General features: G+C 41.9%; 1 protein-coding gene across 4 annotated transcripts in view; it reads left to right on the top strand.

Annotated features, from left to right (window-relative positions):
- The window catches only part of cntn2 (contactin 2), a 21,307-nt gene extending 2,472 nt beyond the window's left edge, over positions 1–18,835 (top strand). For 3 of the 4 annotated variants that reach the window (XM_024269835.2, XM_024269833.2, XM_024269836.2), the window contains exons 2-23: positions 3,717–3,830; positions 4,282–4,423; positions 4,534–4,706; positions 4,833–4,928; positions 5,122–5,334; positions 5,546–5,648; positions 5,880–6,061; positions 6,495–6,631; positions 6,948–7,077; positions 7,163–7,313; positions 8,774–8,901; positions 10,320–10,495; positions 10,692–10,812; positions 10,987–11,145; positions 11,252–11,401; positions 11,773–11,843; positions 12,148–12,382; positions 13,576–13,691; positions 14,203–14,389; positions 14,513–14,625; positions 15,709–15,877; positions 15,996–18,835. In XM_024269835.2, the coding sequence (XP_024125603.1) occupies positions 3,770–3,830; positions 4,282–4,423; positions 4,534–4,706; positions 4,833–4,928; positions 5,122–5,334; positions 5,546–5,648; positions 5,880–6,061; positions 6,495–6,631; positions 6,948–7,077; positions 7,163–7,313; positions 8,774–8,901; positions 10,320–10,495; positions 10,692–10,812; positions 10,987–11,145; positions 11,252–11,401; positions 11,773–11,843; positions 12,148–12,382; positions 13,576–13,691; positions 14,203–14,389; positions 14,513–14,625; positions 15,709–15,877; positions 15,996–16,087 (3,105 nt within the window). In that variant the 5' untranslated portion in view covers positions 3,717–3,769 and the 3' untranslated portion in view covers positions 16,088–18,835. The remainder of the gene's footprint in view (positions 1–3,716; positions 3,831–4,281; positions 4,424–4,533; positions 4,707–4,832; positions 4,929–5,121; positions 5,335–5,545; positions 5,649–5,879; positions 6,062–6,494; positions 6,632–6,947; positions 7,078–7,162; positions 7,314–8,773; positions 8,902–10,319; positions 10,496–10,691; positions 10,813–10,986; positions 11,146–11,251; positions 11,402–11,772; positions 11,844–12,147; positions 12,383–13,575; positions 13,692–14,202; positions 14,390–14,512; positions 14,626–15,708; positions 15,878–15,995) is intronic. The other variant, XM_024269834.2, reaches the window with a different exon arrangement.
- Positions 18,836–18,935: the final 100 nt, after the last annotated feature.

Raw genomic sequence — 18,935 nt, 5'->3', positions numbered from 1 at the left:
TTTCACACTTGCGGCTGTAAAATGCTTCAAAGCGCTATTGCTTTCAGCAATCAGACGCAATTTCTTCAGGAATTGCAAATCTAGTTCCATTTTGAATTTACTAGCTGTTTTATGAAAAATACACATCACTGGTTTAAAATTATTAGGAAATCAAAATGTTTTGGATTGTGATCCCTTAGTTTAATGTAAATATTTCATAGATTGGCTACTACAGCTAGTATATATGCTCGGTGTGATGTTTGTGAAGCAGCTGAGCAAAAAAACAGAAGCTTTAATTTGATACTTAGGGCTTTACTTTTTTGGTATTCTGAAGTTGTGATGTTAAAAAAAAGGTTCTGAATTTCCAATAACCAGCTGCTTTGATGTTCAGTTGTTCTAAATCCCTTGGTTGTGCAGAGTAGGTTCAGTGATGGGGGCTGTGGTCTCACCAACGTCCTCTTGGAGTCAGGATCGAACAGGCTCTGGAGGACGTGTTTAAAATGAAGTCAGTACCTGGCAGAGTCTTACACTGATCTATTTGGGGTGCAGGTAGAAGGTTATAGGGTGCTGACTTGTCACCTGTACAGATTTATGATGGTGACCAATGAGGAGCCTTTATTTTCCTGCCTTTGGTGCTGACACAGCAGGTTTCCTCAGAGCCTGGTCCACAGATGGTGTCTGGATGGTTTTGTTCTTTTCAGTCTTCTTCTGCTGCCAGACACAGAAGATGAGGAGGTCTTCCTCTTGAAGAGCACGTCTCAGTTTACACTAGAACCTTAAAATCGCATCAACTTTGATAGCAAGGGATCTGGTCTTTTGTGCTTTGAATCTATGATCAAGACTACAGTCAGAACTTACTCTGCCATAATTCTACCTAAGAATTGGATGTTCTGCATGTCCACTTCCAGCTGCTATGGCTCTCTTTAGTGCTCATCAGACCACCGTTCCACAGTTCTTTGTTCAATGTTACACACATGTATATTTCATTTCATAACATATAGAGCCCATTCTAAATGGGTCACAAATGATCCACTCTACTCCTAAACACTTGCTGTTGTTTAAAAATAGGATCCAGTGAGTTTTGCCTGAAAAGTTCTGGGTCATGTTTTGGTTTTGTCATTGAGACTCCTATAATGAGAAGTCTTCTTTCTGCAGAGGTGAGCTGTTACCTGTTGGGCTGACCTCAGGATAGGAGCAAAGAGGAGCTTCTCTGGGGAAGAGGAGCTTATTAGGACAGGGCCTCCCCATGTGTTCGTTCTCAGACGCCTGACGGCAGCTGTGGGATGACTATTAGACTGAGACGTAGAAAGAACAACTTAAGATGAAGGACAGCTGTCCTGGTTTAGTTAACGTACATCATATTCACTTTGCCTGCTTAGGCTCATAAAGATGAAACCACCTTTAATCATCCCAAAAATATCTACAACATCATGAGAAATAAACAAACATATTTGATAGCTAGCATTATTCAATAGCTCTCACTAGTGCTGGGTGATATGACAATATATATCGTGCGGGTGATATAAAAATGTCTATATCACCAATTATTTTCTATCGTTTTAATTTTTTTATTTTTATTGGTGAATTTATTCACAAAAAATGTGTTTTCCTACTAAGAAACTTGAAACTGGTGTGCACTTTACACTAATTTTTCAAATTTGTGATGATTCAGTTAAATGTTACTTAACGAAAATAGAGTCAGAGAAAAGTAAGTGTTAACATTTTTGTCAAGTTTTTAAAAAAATACATGAAAATATATTATTTACTGTGTTCTATCAGGATATATATTGTTATTTTGATGTTAAATAATTTAGATCGTGATATACTGTTTTTTCCATATTGCTCAGCACTAGATCTCACCTTCACAAAGATTTTCTGCCTCTTTACCCCCAAGATTACAGCATTGACCTATTCTAATTAAAAATACTTACTATTTTTATCAGATAATTGCATTTTTTTGTCATTTTGTACATGTTCATTGTCTGGTAGTGGTAATGTTAGGATTTATCCACCAGGTAGATGTAAATATCATTGAAGTCCAACTTTGGCAAAGAGAGTAATAATGCTGGAGGTGCTGGAAATGGGTCACAAGAAGCTGAATGTTCCTTTTTACTGTCCGTCCATCTGTCCGTCCATCCATCCACCCATCCATCCATCCATCCATGTTATGAGAGCGCAGGAGTTTACTCTCCAGGCCACACCATTCATCACACGATTAAAAGCAGTGAATTAGAATGAGTCCTAGATATACAAGGGATTCACTTTTAATTTATTTCAGTATTTGAGATTTATTTTCATCACATATGGGGCTGTGACCTATTGAATGGCAAAAGATGATCAAATCCTCAGCTAATACTGATTGTGTTTTAATTATTGCTGTTGACCATTGATCGCCATGGTACAGAGGTAGAGTGGTCAACCTCTAATTGGAAAATAAAGTACATACCATTTACCATGTTTGGACTGTCAAGGGCTTGGTCATGTCACCGCTGATCAAGATGGTGACAACAACCAATGGGTCATGTGATCACTGAGTTTGTTCATCTATGTCTGCATATTATTGAGATGTAAAAATACTTTGATTCTCCTAACAAAATGTTAATCAGATTCTGAAAACCATCAGCTGTTTTTAGCCAAACATGATGTCAGACTGAGTGTAGGGGGGTTGTGTTCAGTGGTGGAGGGGGGGTTTGTGGGGCTGCTTTTGTTCTCTAATAAACAGTGACAGAGCGGGATGATGGATGAGATTCTCTGTGCTCGAATGAAGTCACCCCTTGATGCTTGTTTATACGCAGGTCTTTAAGGACCCGCTCCAATGAAAACTGTGTTTTTGGTGTTTTTAATGTGTTCTTGCGGCATTTTTCTCACAATAGAGGACATATATAAAGAAAATTAAGCTTAAAATGGCATTTTTGAGTATTTCTGTATTCAAATTGTGGTGAATCGGGAGCAGACAAAAACTAATGTTGGAAAAAGCTTAAGTTTGACATAGATGCTACAGTCGGCAGGCTACAAGCTCCACTCCATTCTGATGTATCCACTTGCAGACAAATAAATCAATGTACGTCTTAGTTTTCCTCATTTGAGCTGGCATGTGGTTCAAAACTTTGCAGCAGAATAGCTCTGATATTTCTCGCCATTATTGTTGCACTATTAATGATAGGCTGGAGGTGTGAGGGGTTGTGAGCTACCAGGAGAGAATGTCAGAATGCCAAAAGCCCCGCCCACAATTCAGAGGTGAATTTCTGATGAACTACTGCTGCTCTGCAGAAACTTTTTTCTACAGCCAAGTTCTTGAAAATGACTGTTTTTTTATTATTATTTTGGCTGAAAACGGCATAATAATAATTAAAAGACCACTGGGAATACTTCTTCAACAGTTTAAAAGATGATTGGAGTGAGTCTTTAACTGTTCTGGACAAGAGTTTTTGCAAGAGACAGTTGTTTTTCCATACTGCTCCTCCTCCTTCAGCATTCAAACAACCTCCATGGACAGAATCGCTGTTGTGTTCATAATAAATCCCACTACAGAACGATGGACTCAGGGTATCCATAACTAGATTTATGATCATCTCAGATCCTTGCTGTGTTAACACCAAACCCATCTCTGGTTTCTCAGATTCAGGACTTTGCTGTGTTCTTCCACACCTTCCATTCTGAAACAACAGATGAAACTGTGCTTTGTTCTGTGGGAAAATGTCACAAACAGTTCTTCACCAGCCGCTCTTTGTGTGCAGGCCCGTCTAAGCCCAGAGGTTTTTCTCTCTCGTTGTGGTCCGGTTGGGTTCAGATGATGGAGATGGTCCTTGGCTTGCTTCTTCTCAGCTCACTGTCTCTGAAGGCGGCAATCAGTGAGTTTCTCCTCCTTTTTTTTCCTTCCATAACTCGGCTCATTCGTGTTTATTTAGGAAGTTCTTTTCAAAAGTTTGTTGAAATTTTTTCTCATTTGTATGACTGTTAAAAATGGATATAAATAATTGAAAGTCATTTAAACAGGTGTGTTATTTGTTAAGTTGTGAGTTTTAACTTTTTAACACATTTTAGACACTGGTATTTCTTACCCAAACCTCATACATATATATGTGGTAGAGGCACATTATTTAACTTTTTTGATTTTTACTGTAAACCTTTTATAAAAAAATATGTATTCGGTTCTGATAATACAAACAAGCCTCATTTATATACAAATGTAGTATTTTTAAGTAGATTGATTTTCAGAATTAACTGTAGTTTGTCTATTATTAGCATTAGAATTAATCTAAAAACCATTTCAGAGATGATTTCACTGTAAACGTTCTCCAGGTGGAGATGTGTGCGTGTCGGGTCATGACAGTGGACCTGTGTTTGAGGAAGAGCCGAGCAGTCTAATTTATCCAGAGGGCTTGACTGAAGGGAAGGTGACCCTCAGCTGCCAGGCCAGGGCCAACCCAGCAGCTTCATACAGGTGGGTCACATCCAGCTGCATGAAGAACCCACACTTATGGAGTGACAGCTGCTCTCATATCAGCCTGAATCATCAAACGTGCATCTGCTGATACCTCCTCTGCTTGGCAGGTGGCTCCTGAATGGCACTGAGGTCCCTCTGGGCTTGGAGCGCCACACTCTGGTGGCCGGCAGCCTGGTTATCAGCAGCCCAGAGCCTGCTCGGGACACGGGCTCGTACCAGTGTCTCGCCATCAACCGCTGCGGCACCATCATCAGCAGAGCAGCTAACCTTAAATTTGGATGTGAGAGAAACCTGCAGATTTTTCCAGATCATTCCAGATTTACTTTTAGAGAAGGTCTTGAAGTGAAATGATTTGTCTCTCTCTGTTAATATTTTGTTCCTGCTTCCCACTGTCATTTTTCTGCAGACCTCCATGACTTCTCTCCTGACAGTAGAGGTCCTCAGACTGCATATGAGGGTGTGGGCACCTTTCTGGCTTGCCAGCCCCCTCCACATTACCCAGGTGCTGCTGCTAACTTACATGTAGACTGACTAAGAAACATGCTTAGAATACTGTAGTCTTTGTTTAAGTGTCTTTTAGATAAAGGTTTAGAGATAAACCTTAACGGCTCATCTTAGGGTAAACCTATGTACTACAGATGCTCTAGGGAAAGTTGTGACACTTTCTGAAACATCTGGGTGTGTATTGTCTGCAGCTCTGTCCTACCGCTGGTTGATCAACGAGTTCCCGAACTTCATCAGAGCCGACGATGGTCGCTGGTTCGTGTCTCAGGTTTCAGGGAACCTGTTCCTTGCCAAAGCAGAGCCAAACGATACTGCAAACTACTTCTGCTTCACCACCATCAACCTGGACATCAGCACCAAGAGCACCTTCAGCAAGCCCATCCCACTCACTGTGCTGCCCAATGGTATGAAGGCTCTCACATGTTCAAGATTCTGAGGAAATCTAACACTTTTTTTAGGAGATTTAGATTGAAACTTCTGTTTTGGTGTCACATTTGTGTTTGCACTGACATCTAGTGGTTGAATAAATACAAAACGATAGCTGAAATATAGACAGATGGATGGGAATGTTGATTAAAAGACTATGGTTGTCTAAATTGTAGATTTTGATTTTAGCTAATCCCAGGAAGTCAGCTCCGAGCATCAAGGTGCGCTTCCCCGCAGAGACGTATGCGCTGACTGGAAACACTGTGACCCTGGAGTGCTTTGCTTATGGAAAGTGAGTTATTTTAGACTAAGATGTTTGTTTTCTTTGACTTAGATGTTAGAAAAGGTCAACTTTGAAAAGATGCTTCTATCCTGTGTTTCTGCTGTCATATGAAAACCATAAACAGAAAACTGTTTCAAGAACATTTTCCTCCCTTAGCAGACATCCAAACTCCTCCATCTGTCAGTACAAAACCTCCACCATCATGTGTTTTGTTGTCCTCACTGTGGATTTCTCCAACAGTCCGGTCCCGAAGCTTCGATGGAGGAAAGTGGACGGTCTAATGCCGTCTAAAACCGGCTCTTCTGCAGAGGGCCCCACCCTCATCCTGCCGGACCTCTCTTTTGATGACGAAGGTGTTTACGAATGTGAAGCCTTCAACTCAGAGGGAAGGGACACGTACCAAGGACGGATTTCAGTTCAAGGTGTCACACTTTTTGCTTCTGTAAATTGTTGCATACTCACATACAATATACAATGTTTTAATAATTTCACAACGTGTTCAATTTTCACAGCTGATCCTCCATCAATATATTCTGTACATTCTTTGAATTTTCACACTGTAATTATTTGCACTTCCTGTCTTACTGCTTGCTTTAATGTCAATTGAATATCACTTAGTTGTTCCTGTAGGTATGATGCTTTGACTCTATATAGTGAACTGGATTGAGTAACAACCCCCCCAAACAGGAAGTACACTCTGGCCCCAAGAAGCCAAAATCCCATAGACTCCTATTGAGAAATGAAAAGCTATTACTGAGTCATTATATTTGTCAGAACAACCACCTTTATCTAACAAGTTCATGCCAATCTTCATTTTTTTCATTATACTTTTGTTTTTCTCGTATCCCCCTGCAGCTCAGCCAGACTGGGTTCAGGTGATGAGTGACTCAGAGGTGGAGATCAGCTCAGAGCTTCTCTGGAGCTGTCTGTCTTCAGGGAAACCACGCCCCTCTGTGCGCTGGCTCCGTAACGGGCAGCCTCTTACCACACAGGTATCAAGTCAGAAAATACTTTATACTGAACACATTTGGTGATTTAAAATCTTAAATATTCTGACCTTTGGTTGGTTTAAAGTTTTACTTGTTTTTGTTAGAATGCTGTGATTTGGAGTTTATTCAATAAATTGGTTGGATTTTTCAAGTGCATGTGTGTTCATGGATGTACTGACTTTTGCTGATGTCCTCACATTACCGTGAAGGTCGCTCCTGCTCCCGAGAGCTCCTCCCTCCATGCCTTTCTTCCTGCATTATCTGTCTTCAGTGTGGCTTCATGTTGTTCATTGTTCTGCATCTCCTTGTGCATTTCCAGGACCGGGTGGAGGTGAACGGAGCTCATCTTAAAATCAGTTCACTAGCTCTGGAGGATTCTGGGATGTATCAGTGTGTGGCTGAAAACAAACATGGCACCATCTACGCTTCTGCTGAGCTGAGAGTCCAAGGTATGAAGAAGCTGGAGTTTCTGAGCGATGCTGTCTGTTTACACAAGAGGGAGATGTTTTCCTCCATGCTGTTTTTCCCCTCCAGTTCAAGCCCCAGACTTCCGGTTGAATCCAGTCCGGAGGCTAATCCCAGCAGCTAGAGGAGGCCAGGTGATGATCGAGTGCCGCCCTCGAGCCGCCCCAAAGCCCATCCTGTTCTGGAGCCGTGGGACGGAGCTGCTCGCCAACAGCAGCAGGTGGTTCAACAGCAACACTACCACTACTACCGCTGATAATAGGTTATCAGAAACAGGAAATGACACCTCCCATTTATTGATACTTTGTCTTGGAATCTTTCATTATTATCTCCTTCTTTAAAGCGAAAGAAGGTCAAATTATTTATGCCATGAAAATATGGTTATAGATGGCTGAGTTCTGACAGCAGGAAGCAGTTTTCCTTTTTGAGGAGATGAGGAAGTTTAAAGAAATCCCAAAACACTAACCAATAATATTTTTTGAGCATTTTGTAGTATTTTACAATTTGCTAGAATCATTTACAATTTAAACAGTTTTGTGGCAATGCTTGATTTCCATTGTCTTAGTGCAATTCCATTTTCCTTTTTTTAAAGTGATTTTTTTTTTTCATTTTATTAAACAATAGTTTTATGGTAGACCTGAAACTGTGCGGAAACCTAAATTAGAGTAATGTACTTTGTCCATCAAAATTCACAAATATATGTTTTACAACATGGATAAAAAGCTGATGTAGAGGCAAAACTTGAAAGATTGAAAAAATGGCACTCCTGTCCACCTACTGATGTCTAATCTTATGGTATAGTCGGATACGACTGATCCCTGCTGACACGAAAGAGTGCATAGATCAAATAATAATCTATAAATACAATTTAAAAAATGTAATTCAAAACATTCTGCTGGCTCACATACAGATGCACTATCATAAATGCTCAGTAAAACTTGGAAACCTTCTAGTCAATCTTGTTCACTGATCCTATTATGTAGTGGTTAAAAAACGTTGGTTTGTACTTATCTAATTTCAATTGGCTTATTATTTACAACTTCAGTACACTGACAAAGACAGCAGAGTCTTTGAGACTAGTGAAATGAAATACACATTTTTGGACATTTAACTTTGAAGGATTATGTACCATAACTCTTCTTATGTTTAAAGCGAAAACATTTTATTGAAACCGTCTTTTTATATTACGGATGAAATGATTGCTATGTCCCCAAAGACAGCCAAATGCACTGCTGCATTCAGAGACTATTCTGTTTTTAAATATCTTGCCTGACATTTAAAAAAAATCAATTTAACTTTAACTTCTTGACATTAAAAATGTGTTTATTCTAAACCTTGATGAAAACATCTCTGAAAGTTGCAAACCTGTGTTTTCAAGACTAACTCCAGAAAAAGTCTGCAGCCGGTCTGCAGCTCTGTGAAGAACATTGATCAAAGATGGTCTGGGTGGTCCTGATGACCCTCACGGGTCTCTGCTCCAGACTGTAGGTTAGATTTTTGTATCTGGTCAGAAAAGTTCCCTGTTCTGATGATGGAGCCGGTTGCACAGACTGCAGAGCAAAAAAAACATCATTGCCTCCATCTGTATTCACATCAGGGAGAGCACACCACCAGCAATACCTGCACTTATCTGCAGCAGTACTCTGGTCATCTCTCTGAAGCCCATTCTTATTTTCCCAGAATCACCGTTGCTCCAGACGGAACCCTGTGGATCCGAAATGTCAGCCGGGCCGACGAGGGAAAGTACACCTGCTTTGCTGAAAACTATCTGGGCAAAGCCAATAGCACGGGACACCTGTCTGTCAGAGGTGAAGATGATGTTCAGATTACAGCGCCACCTACTCATTCATACATCTAATATGACCATCAGGTGGTTAAATCCTCAGATTAGAGAGTCATTGTGTCCTTAAAGAACCTCATAAGGTCCCTCTTCCTTATCCTCTTCCCAAACACAATCAATCCTTCTAGTGCGGTAAGTTTTTTATTATGCTTTATTATGCTTCATTATGCTAGACTATCCACATGTTTTTTTCCACATTCCTTACCAGCTTCCCACTGTTTCCCTCCTTTACTTATTTTAAACGGATTTAGCTTTTCTGCAGATTTCTCATCAAGTTATGGTTTTCCTGATCAGCACAGCACTGGTAATGCTGTTCTTTTTACTGTCAAAGCTCTGGATTGTCCTGACAGGAGCCACTGTGTCCACACAGAAGCTCAAGTGGTCCTCATGCATCCCATCAGCCCTCTCTATGTGTTTCCACAAGCAGATATTGATTTGTGGAGATGATGCTACGTTCCCCTCATCAAGACAAAGTTTGAAATAGAATCAGGGTCGAGGGAGCCATGTTTTTCTTGTTTAGGACAGTTCTTTTACATGCAGGGCTTTGGTTAAACTGAAGTTCTTTGAGTGTCTGAAACCGGAAACCTGTAGATGCTGCAGCTCAGGTCTTAAGCTACATTCACACCGCCCTCAATAATGTGCAGTGAAGCGCCCACTTTCACTAAAAAGTCAATACAAATGCTCCTTTCAGGCTTCTGCATTCAAAACTCTGGTATTCACACATAGCTACGTATGTTTCTACGACTGTTTTTGGACTCCACTTAAAAAACGTGTGGCCATTAAACATGCATTTAAAGTTAATCAGGTTGTACTTTGACCAATCAGGGACTCGGATTTGGTGGTGATGTTCGAATGGCGTTCCTTTTCATTCCCAGAAGTGCCAACCGTTTAAAAATTTATGAAGGAGAAATTAATAATTGTAGTTTGTTCATGTTCTTTGATATATTGGAATAGAGCTATGAAAGAAAAAGCCTTTAACATTTGCACCAACTGTACTTGGCACACATGCAGTAGTTAACAGTAGAAAAAAAGAAATGATAGGCCCCTCCCTGCTTGTCTAGTGTGAACATCATGGGCTACTTGCACATTGAGGAACCTGCATGTATCGTGTTCCTGAACGCGTCACATGCCTGGTGTGTCTGTAGCTTTTGGCCTCCACAAGTCACATTGACATCATTTGACTCTAGTCCAAGTCTCCAACTCAAATATATTGAAACAGGGATTTGATTAAAGCCTGTTTAAATTCAAGTATTATTTGCTGCTGAGATGTGAGACTCCATACTTCATCTGATTCGGGGGTGTGCTGTGGTCCAGAGACCCAGCATGCTGCCAGGTTTTCAGCTTTGTTGTTTATCCTCTTGATGTTTTCCCCTCTGCTCTCTTTAGATGCCACCAAGATCACCCTCGCCCCCTCCAATGCAGACATCAATCAGGGGGAAAATGTCACGCTACAGTGCCATGCCTCCCATGACCCCACCATGGACCTGACCTTCACTTGGGCCCTCAAAGGGGTCCTGCTGGACCTAGAGGACCCCGCGGGGCCGTACTTCCGTATCCAGGGGGTGAGTGTTTGGGCTTATTGCCAAAACATTTATGTTTGCAGCAGGTCATGAGATTTTTTTTTTAGGAAAATTAGCCTCTTGATGGAACTGTGCATCATAAACTAAATCTGTTTCTGTCTGAGTAAGAATGAAGTTCTGCAGCTGCTCCACTGACATCTTTTTCCAGAACACTTAGCGCCCCCCTCTGTCCTCTCAGCAGGAGAACATCGGCGACCTGTTGATTGTCAATGCTCAGCTAAGCCAGGCGGGGATCTTCACGTGCACAGCTCAGACAGTCGTGGACAGCGCCTCAGCTTCAGCTAGACTGGTGGTTCGAGGTACAAGATCCACCATGAACAGAAATGAATGTCTTACTTCTGTCAGAGCATTAGATCTCCAAAGGAGAAGTCAGTTATCTGGGGTGTTGTCTTTAGCTGTGTTCATCATACCTGCTTGTGTCAGCCCGATCTGACCTGCTACTGTCCTAATGAGCTCACCCCTCCCGATTCTAGGCCCCCCGGGACCTCCTGGTGGTATTCTGGTGAAGATGGTGACGGACACATCTGTGGAGCTGTGGTGGAGTCACGGCCATGATAACCACAGCCCCATCGGGAAGTACATCATCATGGGCCAGTCGTCTCTATCCTCAGAGTGGAAGAAGATGAGAACAGGTGAGGGAATTCAGAACTCCGCTTGCACTGGGTAACGGGTGAGCTGTGAGGACTCACTGAGTCTTCTTGAATCAGACAGCTTCTGACAAAATGCTCCATGTTCCAGATCCAGTCAACATTGAGGGGAATGCAGAGTCGGCTCGTGTGATTGGACTGATGCCTTGGATGGATTACAGGTTCCAGGTGATCGCCAGCAACATCCTGGGCAAAGGAGAGCCCAGCCAGCCATCCGCCATGATCCGAACACAGCCTGCAGGTGAGGCGTCCCGGTAGAGGATAGAGGAAGTCCACGGGTGAACTTTTAATATAGCTTAAAAGATAATTGGAGTGAGTCTTTCAGAAGATGGACAGATTCAATCAGCTGAACAGAAACAAAGTTGTACTAGCAAGACCGTGTGAAGAAAACACCACCCCTGCAGAGTGCCACCCCCAACACAAACCCCTTTTGAATCAATTGTTCTTAGAGCCAAAAGTCTGACTATATTATTATTTGTTTTTGTCAGAAGAAGAACAAGAAAAATTATGTATCTTGGTTTTCTCTATTGAAGCACCATTTTATCTTCTTTTGCTTTCTTTTCTGATTTTGCCCTGAGCTTAATCTCACATGTGTGCATGTTGGGCCCTCAGCTCCCACTGTGGCCCCCAGTGGACTTGGTGGAGGAGGAGGAGACCATCAAGAGCTGATAATGACTTGGACGGTGAGTGGGTTCTGCATTCCCAGATCATTAAGATCTTCTCTGTAGTGTTGGAGCTCACTATTTTTCAGCCTAAAAGTTCATTAATGAAAGTTAGCCTCTCTAAATGTTCATTCTAGAATTCCCTTTATGTTGGGAGGGTTATCTTATATCGTCTTTGACTGAGAACACTCAAATCCTCTCTTCATTGCCTCTGACAGCATCACAACTGATGGGATGTAGGGCTATGACTTTGGTCATCTGAAGTCGCGGAGAAATTAAACGTTAACTTGTTGGTCGTTTGCTGGTTTCCTCTTAAATCCTACAGCCCATGGCCAGGGAGTACCAAAATGGTGATGGCTTTGGATACATCCTGGCATTCAGAAAGAAAGGCACATCGGTGTGGTCTGAGGTTCGAATCCCACACGTGGAGTCCTCTCGACATGTGTACTACAATGAAAGCCTGGCGCCGTACACCCCCTTTGAGGTGAAAATCCAGGCTTACAACCGCAGAGGAGTGGGTCCGTTCAGCCAGATGGTGGAGGTCTACTCTGCAGAAGAAGGTGGGTCAATGAGGATTGGTGGGTCAGGTGACTCCGTCTGTTTCAGTGTGTAGGCTGAAATCAGCTGAAATCAACTTTAAAACCTTCAGAGGACTCAGATGCAGGATTGGCCTCTCTGACTGAACCCTTAGAACATGATGGGGTGAAATGGTTAGTGAATAAGCAGAGATAGCTGTTGGTAAATTAAAAAGACCATTGTCAAACACTGTTGTGACAATGTACCTTTTTTTGATTGACTGTATTTCTAGTGGTTGGTGCTTTTGTCTCACTGCAAAAAGGCCTTGGTTCGAATCTCAACCTGGGTTCTTTCTGATGGGTTTTCCCCAGGAAGAAAAAGCTTTGTGTGTTTGCGTGTGTGCAGGGTGTCTGGGACAGACTTTGCACCTGTCCAGACTGCCCCATTCTTCACCCAGCAGAATGGAGGATAGGCTCCAGCAACCCAGTGACTCCAAAGGGGATGAAAGTTAATGATTTTTTTTCAAGGATCAGAAATTATTTAACTTTTTACCTTCTTAAAAAAATATATGCTTCCTACATTCCTGCAAAGTATGTTGAGTGAACTTTGGTTCTGAATTGGAACATTGTAAATTAATAGAAATACATGTAATTGTGTGGCAGTCAGTCTAGAGATTATCAGTTGTCTAGTTAAACTGAGTCAGTATTTCTTGTGTTTTCGAAGAAATTCTTGGTCAGTCTTCAGGTTAGCTTTCAGGTTAACCTGAGTTTGGCTTCATAAAGTGAGCTAGTGCTACGCTGCTACTGTTGAACTTTGAGTTTTTTGGTCACTTAAGAGTCAAAGTATCTGGCAACTGTGATGCTCATCTTATGGTATTGCTCCTGAAAATCATGACACTGGGGAGCAGCTGTCACTGGCGCTGCACACGTATCATCGTGGACCTCAGGTAGAGACAAACCCTACCTGACCACCAGAGGGCATCAATAACTTAATGACGTCTGAGATTTGCGTTTACATTTATCTTTAGTCATTAAACAGATGCTTTTTTTCCAAATCTGCTTACAGTGTTTAACAGTTCAATGTCTTACCCAAGGACACATGGACTGTGAAGTCTGAGACCCCCAGTCAACTGATTGGCAGAGAGCTGCCCAGCACATTGATTGATTGGTGATAGATAGAGTGATAGATTTTATGTATTTATGTAGTGTTAGTTGTATTATTTGTCTTCTCCTTCCAGAGCCCACAGTAGGGCCGGCGAGCATCAACGCCACAGCCTTGTCCGCCTTTGAGATCCAGGTGTCCTGGGAGCCTGTCCAGCAGCTGAGCGCTAATGGAATCTTGAGAGGATATGAGGTGAAAAGCAGCATCAGAGTATCTGATCATAAGAATGTTGACTCGGGGTTGCATAACAGAAACGGAATCGCCAAAAACTCCAGAACCTTCAGGTATGGTTCATTTTAAATGGCTTCAAGGGGGGGCTGTTGAGTCCTTCTTTAATCCAGCCTGCCCTGTAGCAGCTATTTGTCTCACGAAACAACAGAACATAAAAAGAAAGCTGCCGGTGCACAAGTCTTTGAAGGCAAGAGGAAAAGACCGTGCAATCTCCCAATCACCTTGTGATGTTGTTTGGGAGTATGTTTATGTCCTCTCCTTTCACCCACTACAATAATAAATTTATTTCCTGTTTAGTGCACTTTATCAGCTTTAATCTCCCAGCTCTGAACAAGAACTTTGCTCATATTAGAGCTGTAAAGGCTGATATGAGCCTCACTCAGCTGGCAGAAAACGTGTTGAAGCTGAGGTGATCTGTTTCTGCACACAGCTCCTCCATAACGCTGGTTTCCTGTGTCTCCTTTGTCCTCAGATCCGATACTGGAGACAGCATGAGCGGGAAGCGGCCGCAGACCGAGTGAGGACTGCCGGCTTGGAACCAACTGCCAGAGTGTCAGGCCTGCGGCCCAGCACTCGATACCACGTCGCTGTTTTTGCGTACAACAGCGCAGGCACCGGGCCGCCCTCGCCACGGACCACTGTCACCACCCGCAAACCACGTATGGCCTTGGCCTACATACACTTCAGAGAAGCTAATTAACAGTAGATAACATAGCATTTGGGTTGATATTTTATGCTGTTTCTTCCCTTACAAATATGTAGCTCCTGTTCCCCTTTTTCAGCTCCCAACCGTCCTCCTGGAAACGTGTCGTGGAAAATCCAAGGCTCCCAGGTGGCAGTAAGGTGGGATCATGTGACAGCCATGCACAACGAGTCAGCGGTCTTGGGCTACAAGGTGAGTGGTTTAAACAAGAAGTTCGGCTTAGAGGTGCTGGATCTATGTGTGTTTGTCTGTGGACAACATAACAGTACAACTGATCTGAGCTGCACAAATAAGAACTGACACCCAGAAGTTTCAACACCTACGCCCCTGATGATGTATGTTTCCAGCTTTTCAGGTCACTTCACCTAACTTGGGGGTCACCACGCCAGCCGACTTCATTTTCTGTTTGGTTACTGTTTAACTATTATCACAGTTTCTAAATTAGAGATATAAAAGTCAGTAAGCATCCAAATTACAAAGTCAAAGATTGGCTTTATGAGTCTGAGTCATCTACAATAATGTCACACCAAAAAAAAATGATGAACCCCCCCCAACACACACACACACACACACACACACTGTTTTTAATGGCAACATAGAAAGCATTAGCAGAAATATGAGAACTGCCTTCAATCCTCCTTCTAGGTCTGTAACTGCAGGTCAGAGCACGCAGGTTCAATCTGGTGCTCCTCAAGGCTCTAATCTGAGTCTTAATGCTTTACATGGCTCGGGTTATCTCTAGAGCACTGTTGCCGGTAATTCTTTAGTCATTTTCAAGGATGTTTTTAGGACCTTCCTATGTTTTTATATAATAATAAAATAATTTATAATAATTTATAATAAAATAAAACTACCCTAATTCCTCATATGTTGGCATATTTTGATCTATTTTTTTGACAAATACTTTTTATTGGGTATTTTATATGGGGTAAAAATGGCCCAGCAAAAGTGATTGTGTAACTTTTTATAGCGAAAGTGTTCTAGGGCTTAGCAAGAAACATGCAGATTATGCAGACAGTTTATATGTAGATGACACACTAATCTATATAAACTTACTATCAGATCCACAAATGAATCTGCAAGTAAGGCCTTGTGTTGTAAAGCTCTGGATGGCTCAGAGCCGATGATTAGCTTTGTCAAAGCTGTCTGCTCACTGGAAGTGGTCTTCTGTCACAGGAAACTGTATGCTAGTGGAGCTTTGTGTCATTGGTCACAATGACACAAAGCATAAAGCCCAGTTCTAATTCTAATGTTTGGAAATTATTTCTGGGTCAGGTTCTGTACAAGCATGAGGACCAGACAGTTTTAAAGCTTCTAGACAAGACAAAGACGTCGGTGAGCCTGCCTCAGCCAAAAGATAATGGCTACGTCGTGCTGGAGATCCGGTCTTGGGGCGAAGGTGGAGATGGGCCGGCTCATGAGATCATCGTGTCCCGAGACTCAGGTGAAAAGCAAGCCAAGTGTGTCTCAAAGAAACCTGCAAGTCTGATGTTTTAAAAATGGAATAAATAGCTGAAAAGCAGAGATGAAGTTTGAACCTCATGAACGCTTGTGTGTTTCAGGAACGGGGATGATGGTGCAGAATAACTCGTCCTCCATCCCGTCCTCCAGTTTGCTACTCCTCATCTTCTTTCTCTCTCTCATGGACCTGTGATCTTCGTCATTCAGAGGACTTTTTCTGTCATTGAAGCAGAGACTGAGCCGTGCCTATGGAGGGGGGATGGGGGTGCTTTTAGTTTTTTCTTACGGGAAAGAGAATCTTTAAAGGGGGAAGGGGTGGGGATGTCATACCGGCAATATTCACCATGTGATCCCCTCTAAAGGGGTGGCTTTGAGGGGGGGTTGTTTACACCGACAGGAAATGGACTGATGAGTCGTCATCATTTTGCTTCACATCCTCAGCTGGAAAACTATCTCTGCAATTCTACTTGGAGGAACAGACATCCCAATGACCTGCAGCTCTAAACACTGTTAGATGTCCCATGACTGTGACATCCCGGTCAGCGTCTATGATTGTAGATTGGTGACTTCACACTTAACATTACTGAAAGAGGTACATAAAATTAGACGATTTCATGCCAGATATTGTTTAAGGCATTCTTGACATCCTCCTGTATATCAATCAACAACTGGCTCCAGGTGTTGTACCATCAGCACCAGCCAGAGTCAGAAATACGACTAAGGATCTGTAGACTGGTATTATGGGGTCTGTCTGCTCTGAATGACGGCAGAAACTCTGCCTTATTTCTTGTTGGCTGCTTTCCTGCTGATAAGTTGAACCAGGCAGAGATGAGGAGCTGCAATCAAAGACATAAAAAAATAATCCTGTCTGAATCCACGAACTATCAGGTTAAAGTCTACATAACTGCTGTGACCTTGGTGGTCCGATGATCTGATTGGCCCGTTTTTTTCCACAATAGTTTGCATTACGTCTGAGGTTTCAAATCAGTCACATCAAAGTCTGTGTTCTGATTGCTTGAGGTGTAGCCTGCTCTGCTTATGATGTCCATCCAATTGGGACGTGGGACATTCTTATGTTTTAAGATGTTTCATTAGAATTTGGATAGATTTGTTTCTCATTATCAAACAGTCCTCAATAGTAGTCTTTCAGGCAGTAGATGGAGTGAGAACAATCTCCCTGCACTTCTGATTCCCCATTATTGGTAAACTTCTTCTGCTCCTCTTCGTATCTATGGGCATATTTGGAAAAAAGTTCAAATTTTGCTTCAGCTTCTCTTGTTAATACATTTCTTTTTTTACATAGTCTTTCTGTTTTCACCTTTTCCTCATGTTGGAAGCTCACAGCACCTTGTAGCACTTTGGCTTCCTGTCAGCTTGTTGCTTTTTAAATTTCTCACAGCTCAGTTAATCTCACTGTCGACTAAAGCTGAGATTTCTCGCCCCGACTACCACTGTGGCCAGGTTTATTTCCAAGATGCTTCTGAATTTTTTCACATAAACAGTGATGTGCAAAAAGTGTTGAACATGGCTTTTAAGAAGAGGTGTAAAAATTAATTGACATAATTAATGAATCAATTGAGATTCCTAAGATCCAACCACATTGATCTGTCTGAGGCAAGTTGTTAATCGAATCCCATCGACCTACACTATTGAAAAATTGTTTAAAAATGAAATAAATCAATAATAATTGATTTTGTAAAATACCATTTGGATTGAGGCAAACAATTGAGTGGTTTGTTTTATTTTAATGTAAAGTACCATCACAGCAGACGTGCATCAACCACAAATCATGATATGAATCAAATCTTTGTTAAAAAGAATTGTTACTCTCACACTATTTTATGTACATTGATAACTTTGGTGCGTGCAGAGACCTGAGTTTCAACAGCAACCCAGGTTTCCTTTGCAGTTTCAACTCACACAATGGTTATGAGTCATTTATTCTGTTGACTGCTCATTCTACAGAAACAGACACAACTATGTCATCAGCTAAAACGGAGTGTGAAGTTGGTAGTGGCAACACCGTCATTTATGAACATCAAGGGACCAAAAACACAACCCTGAGGGGCTCCATTACTATCGGCGAGAGGGGATAAGACATGTCTCTTGTCATACTGCCTGTGAGCGTTTGTTTGTAAAGTTAAACATCCACTAGCCTAGGAGTGGAGTGAGTTCCAAATGTTTCAGTTTGCTAGTGGCTGAGTGGGATCATCCACCCAAGACTTCTGATTTGGAAGCATTTTACCAACATTTATCTGCACTGTATCAAACTAGATAAATCCCACAATAGTATGTGTCCTGTTTCCCAACACAACCTCCCTCTGAACTGGGGGTTGTGCTTTTAGCTTTTGTTTACTTTTTATTGCAATTATTGCAAATGTTCTTAACAGTTAATGAATAACAGCCTATACATCTGACTAACATGTTACATAAAGAGGAGTTGTTGTAATAGCCCATGCTGATCATGAAACTGTCACTATGAAGAAGAAAACTCCTCCTGCTGCAGCAGAACCAGACTCCATAACCATCTGCAACAATGGCATTCATGGATGAGGAAGAGGAAGATGGGGAAGAATCCCCCCCATTGGTCCCGTCTATAGCAGAAACACTAGGATCCAAAAAAATGGTCTGTAAAATAACAAGAATGTATGTTTTCTTCTAAGTTTGGTTTAATTGTATTGAAATATTTTATCTAATAGAATGTCTGGGTTGTCAGCCACCACAAACAGAACTCCATGCCTGGCTTACGGATGTGTAGCTCCTCACAGAGTTAAACTCTGCTTCATCTATGATGCAGAAGATTGTCTTAACCTTTCTGCCGGCATTCGTCTTTGTCCATACCGGTCTCCAACCCTCTCATCTGAGTGGGTTAAGGATGACAGAGGTGTCACTTGTAAATATGATTTCAAATAAACATCTTGGATTGTTCTCCAGCACTGTATATGTGTGTGTTCACTCCATTAGCAAATCTATTAATTAAGTCTATGAATTTACTTAAAAGCCTCCCAACAGGTCAGGCACATGCAGGTGAGGTTCAGGAA

The sequence above is a fragment of the Oryzias melastigma genome, linkage group LG5 (assembly GCF_002922805.2).
Source record: "Oryzias melastigma strain HK-1 linkage group LG5, ASM292280v2, whole genome shotgun sequence".
Lineage (NCBI taxonomy): Eukaryota > Metazoa > Chordata > Actinopteri > Beloniformes > Adrianichthyidae > Oryzias > Oryzias melastigma.
The sequence above is the reverse complement of the archived record's forward strand: the minus strand, read 5'-3'. Positions and strand labels throughout refer to the sequence as shown.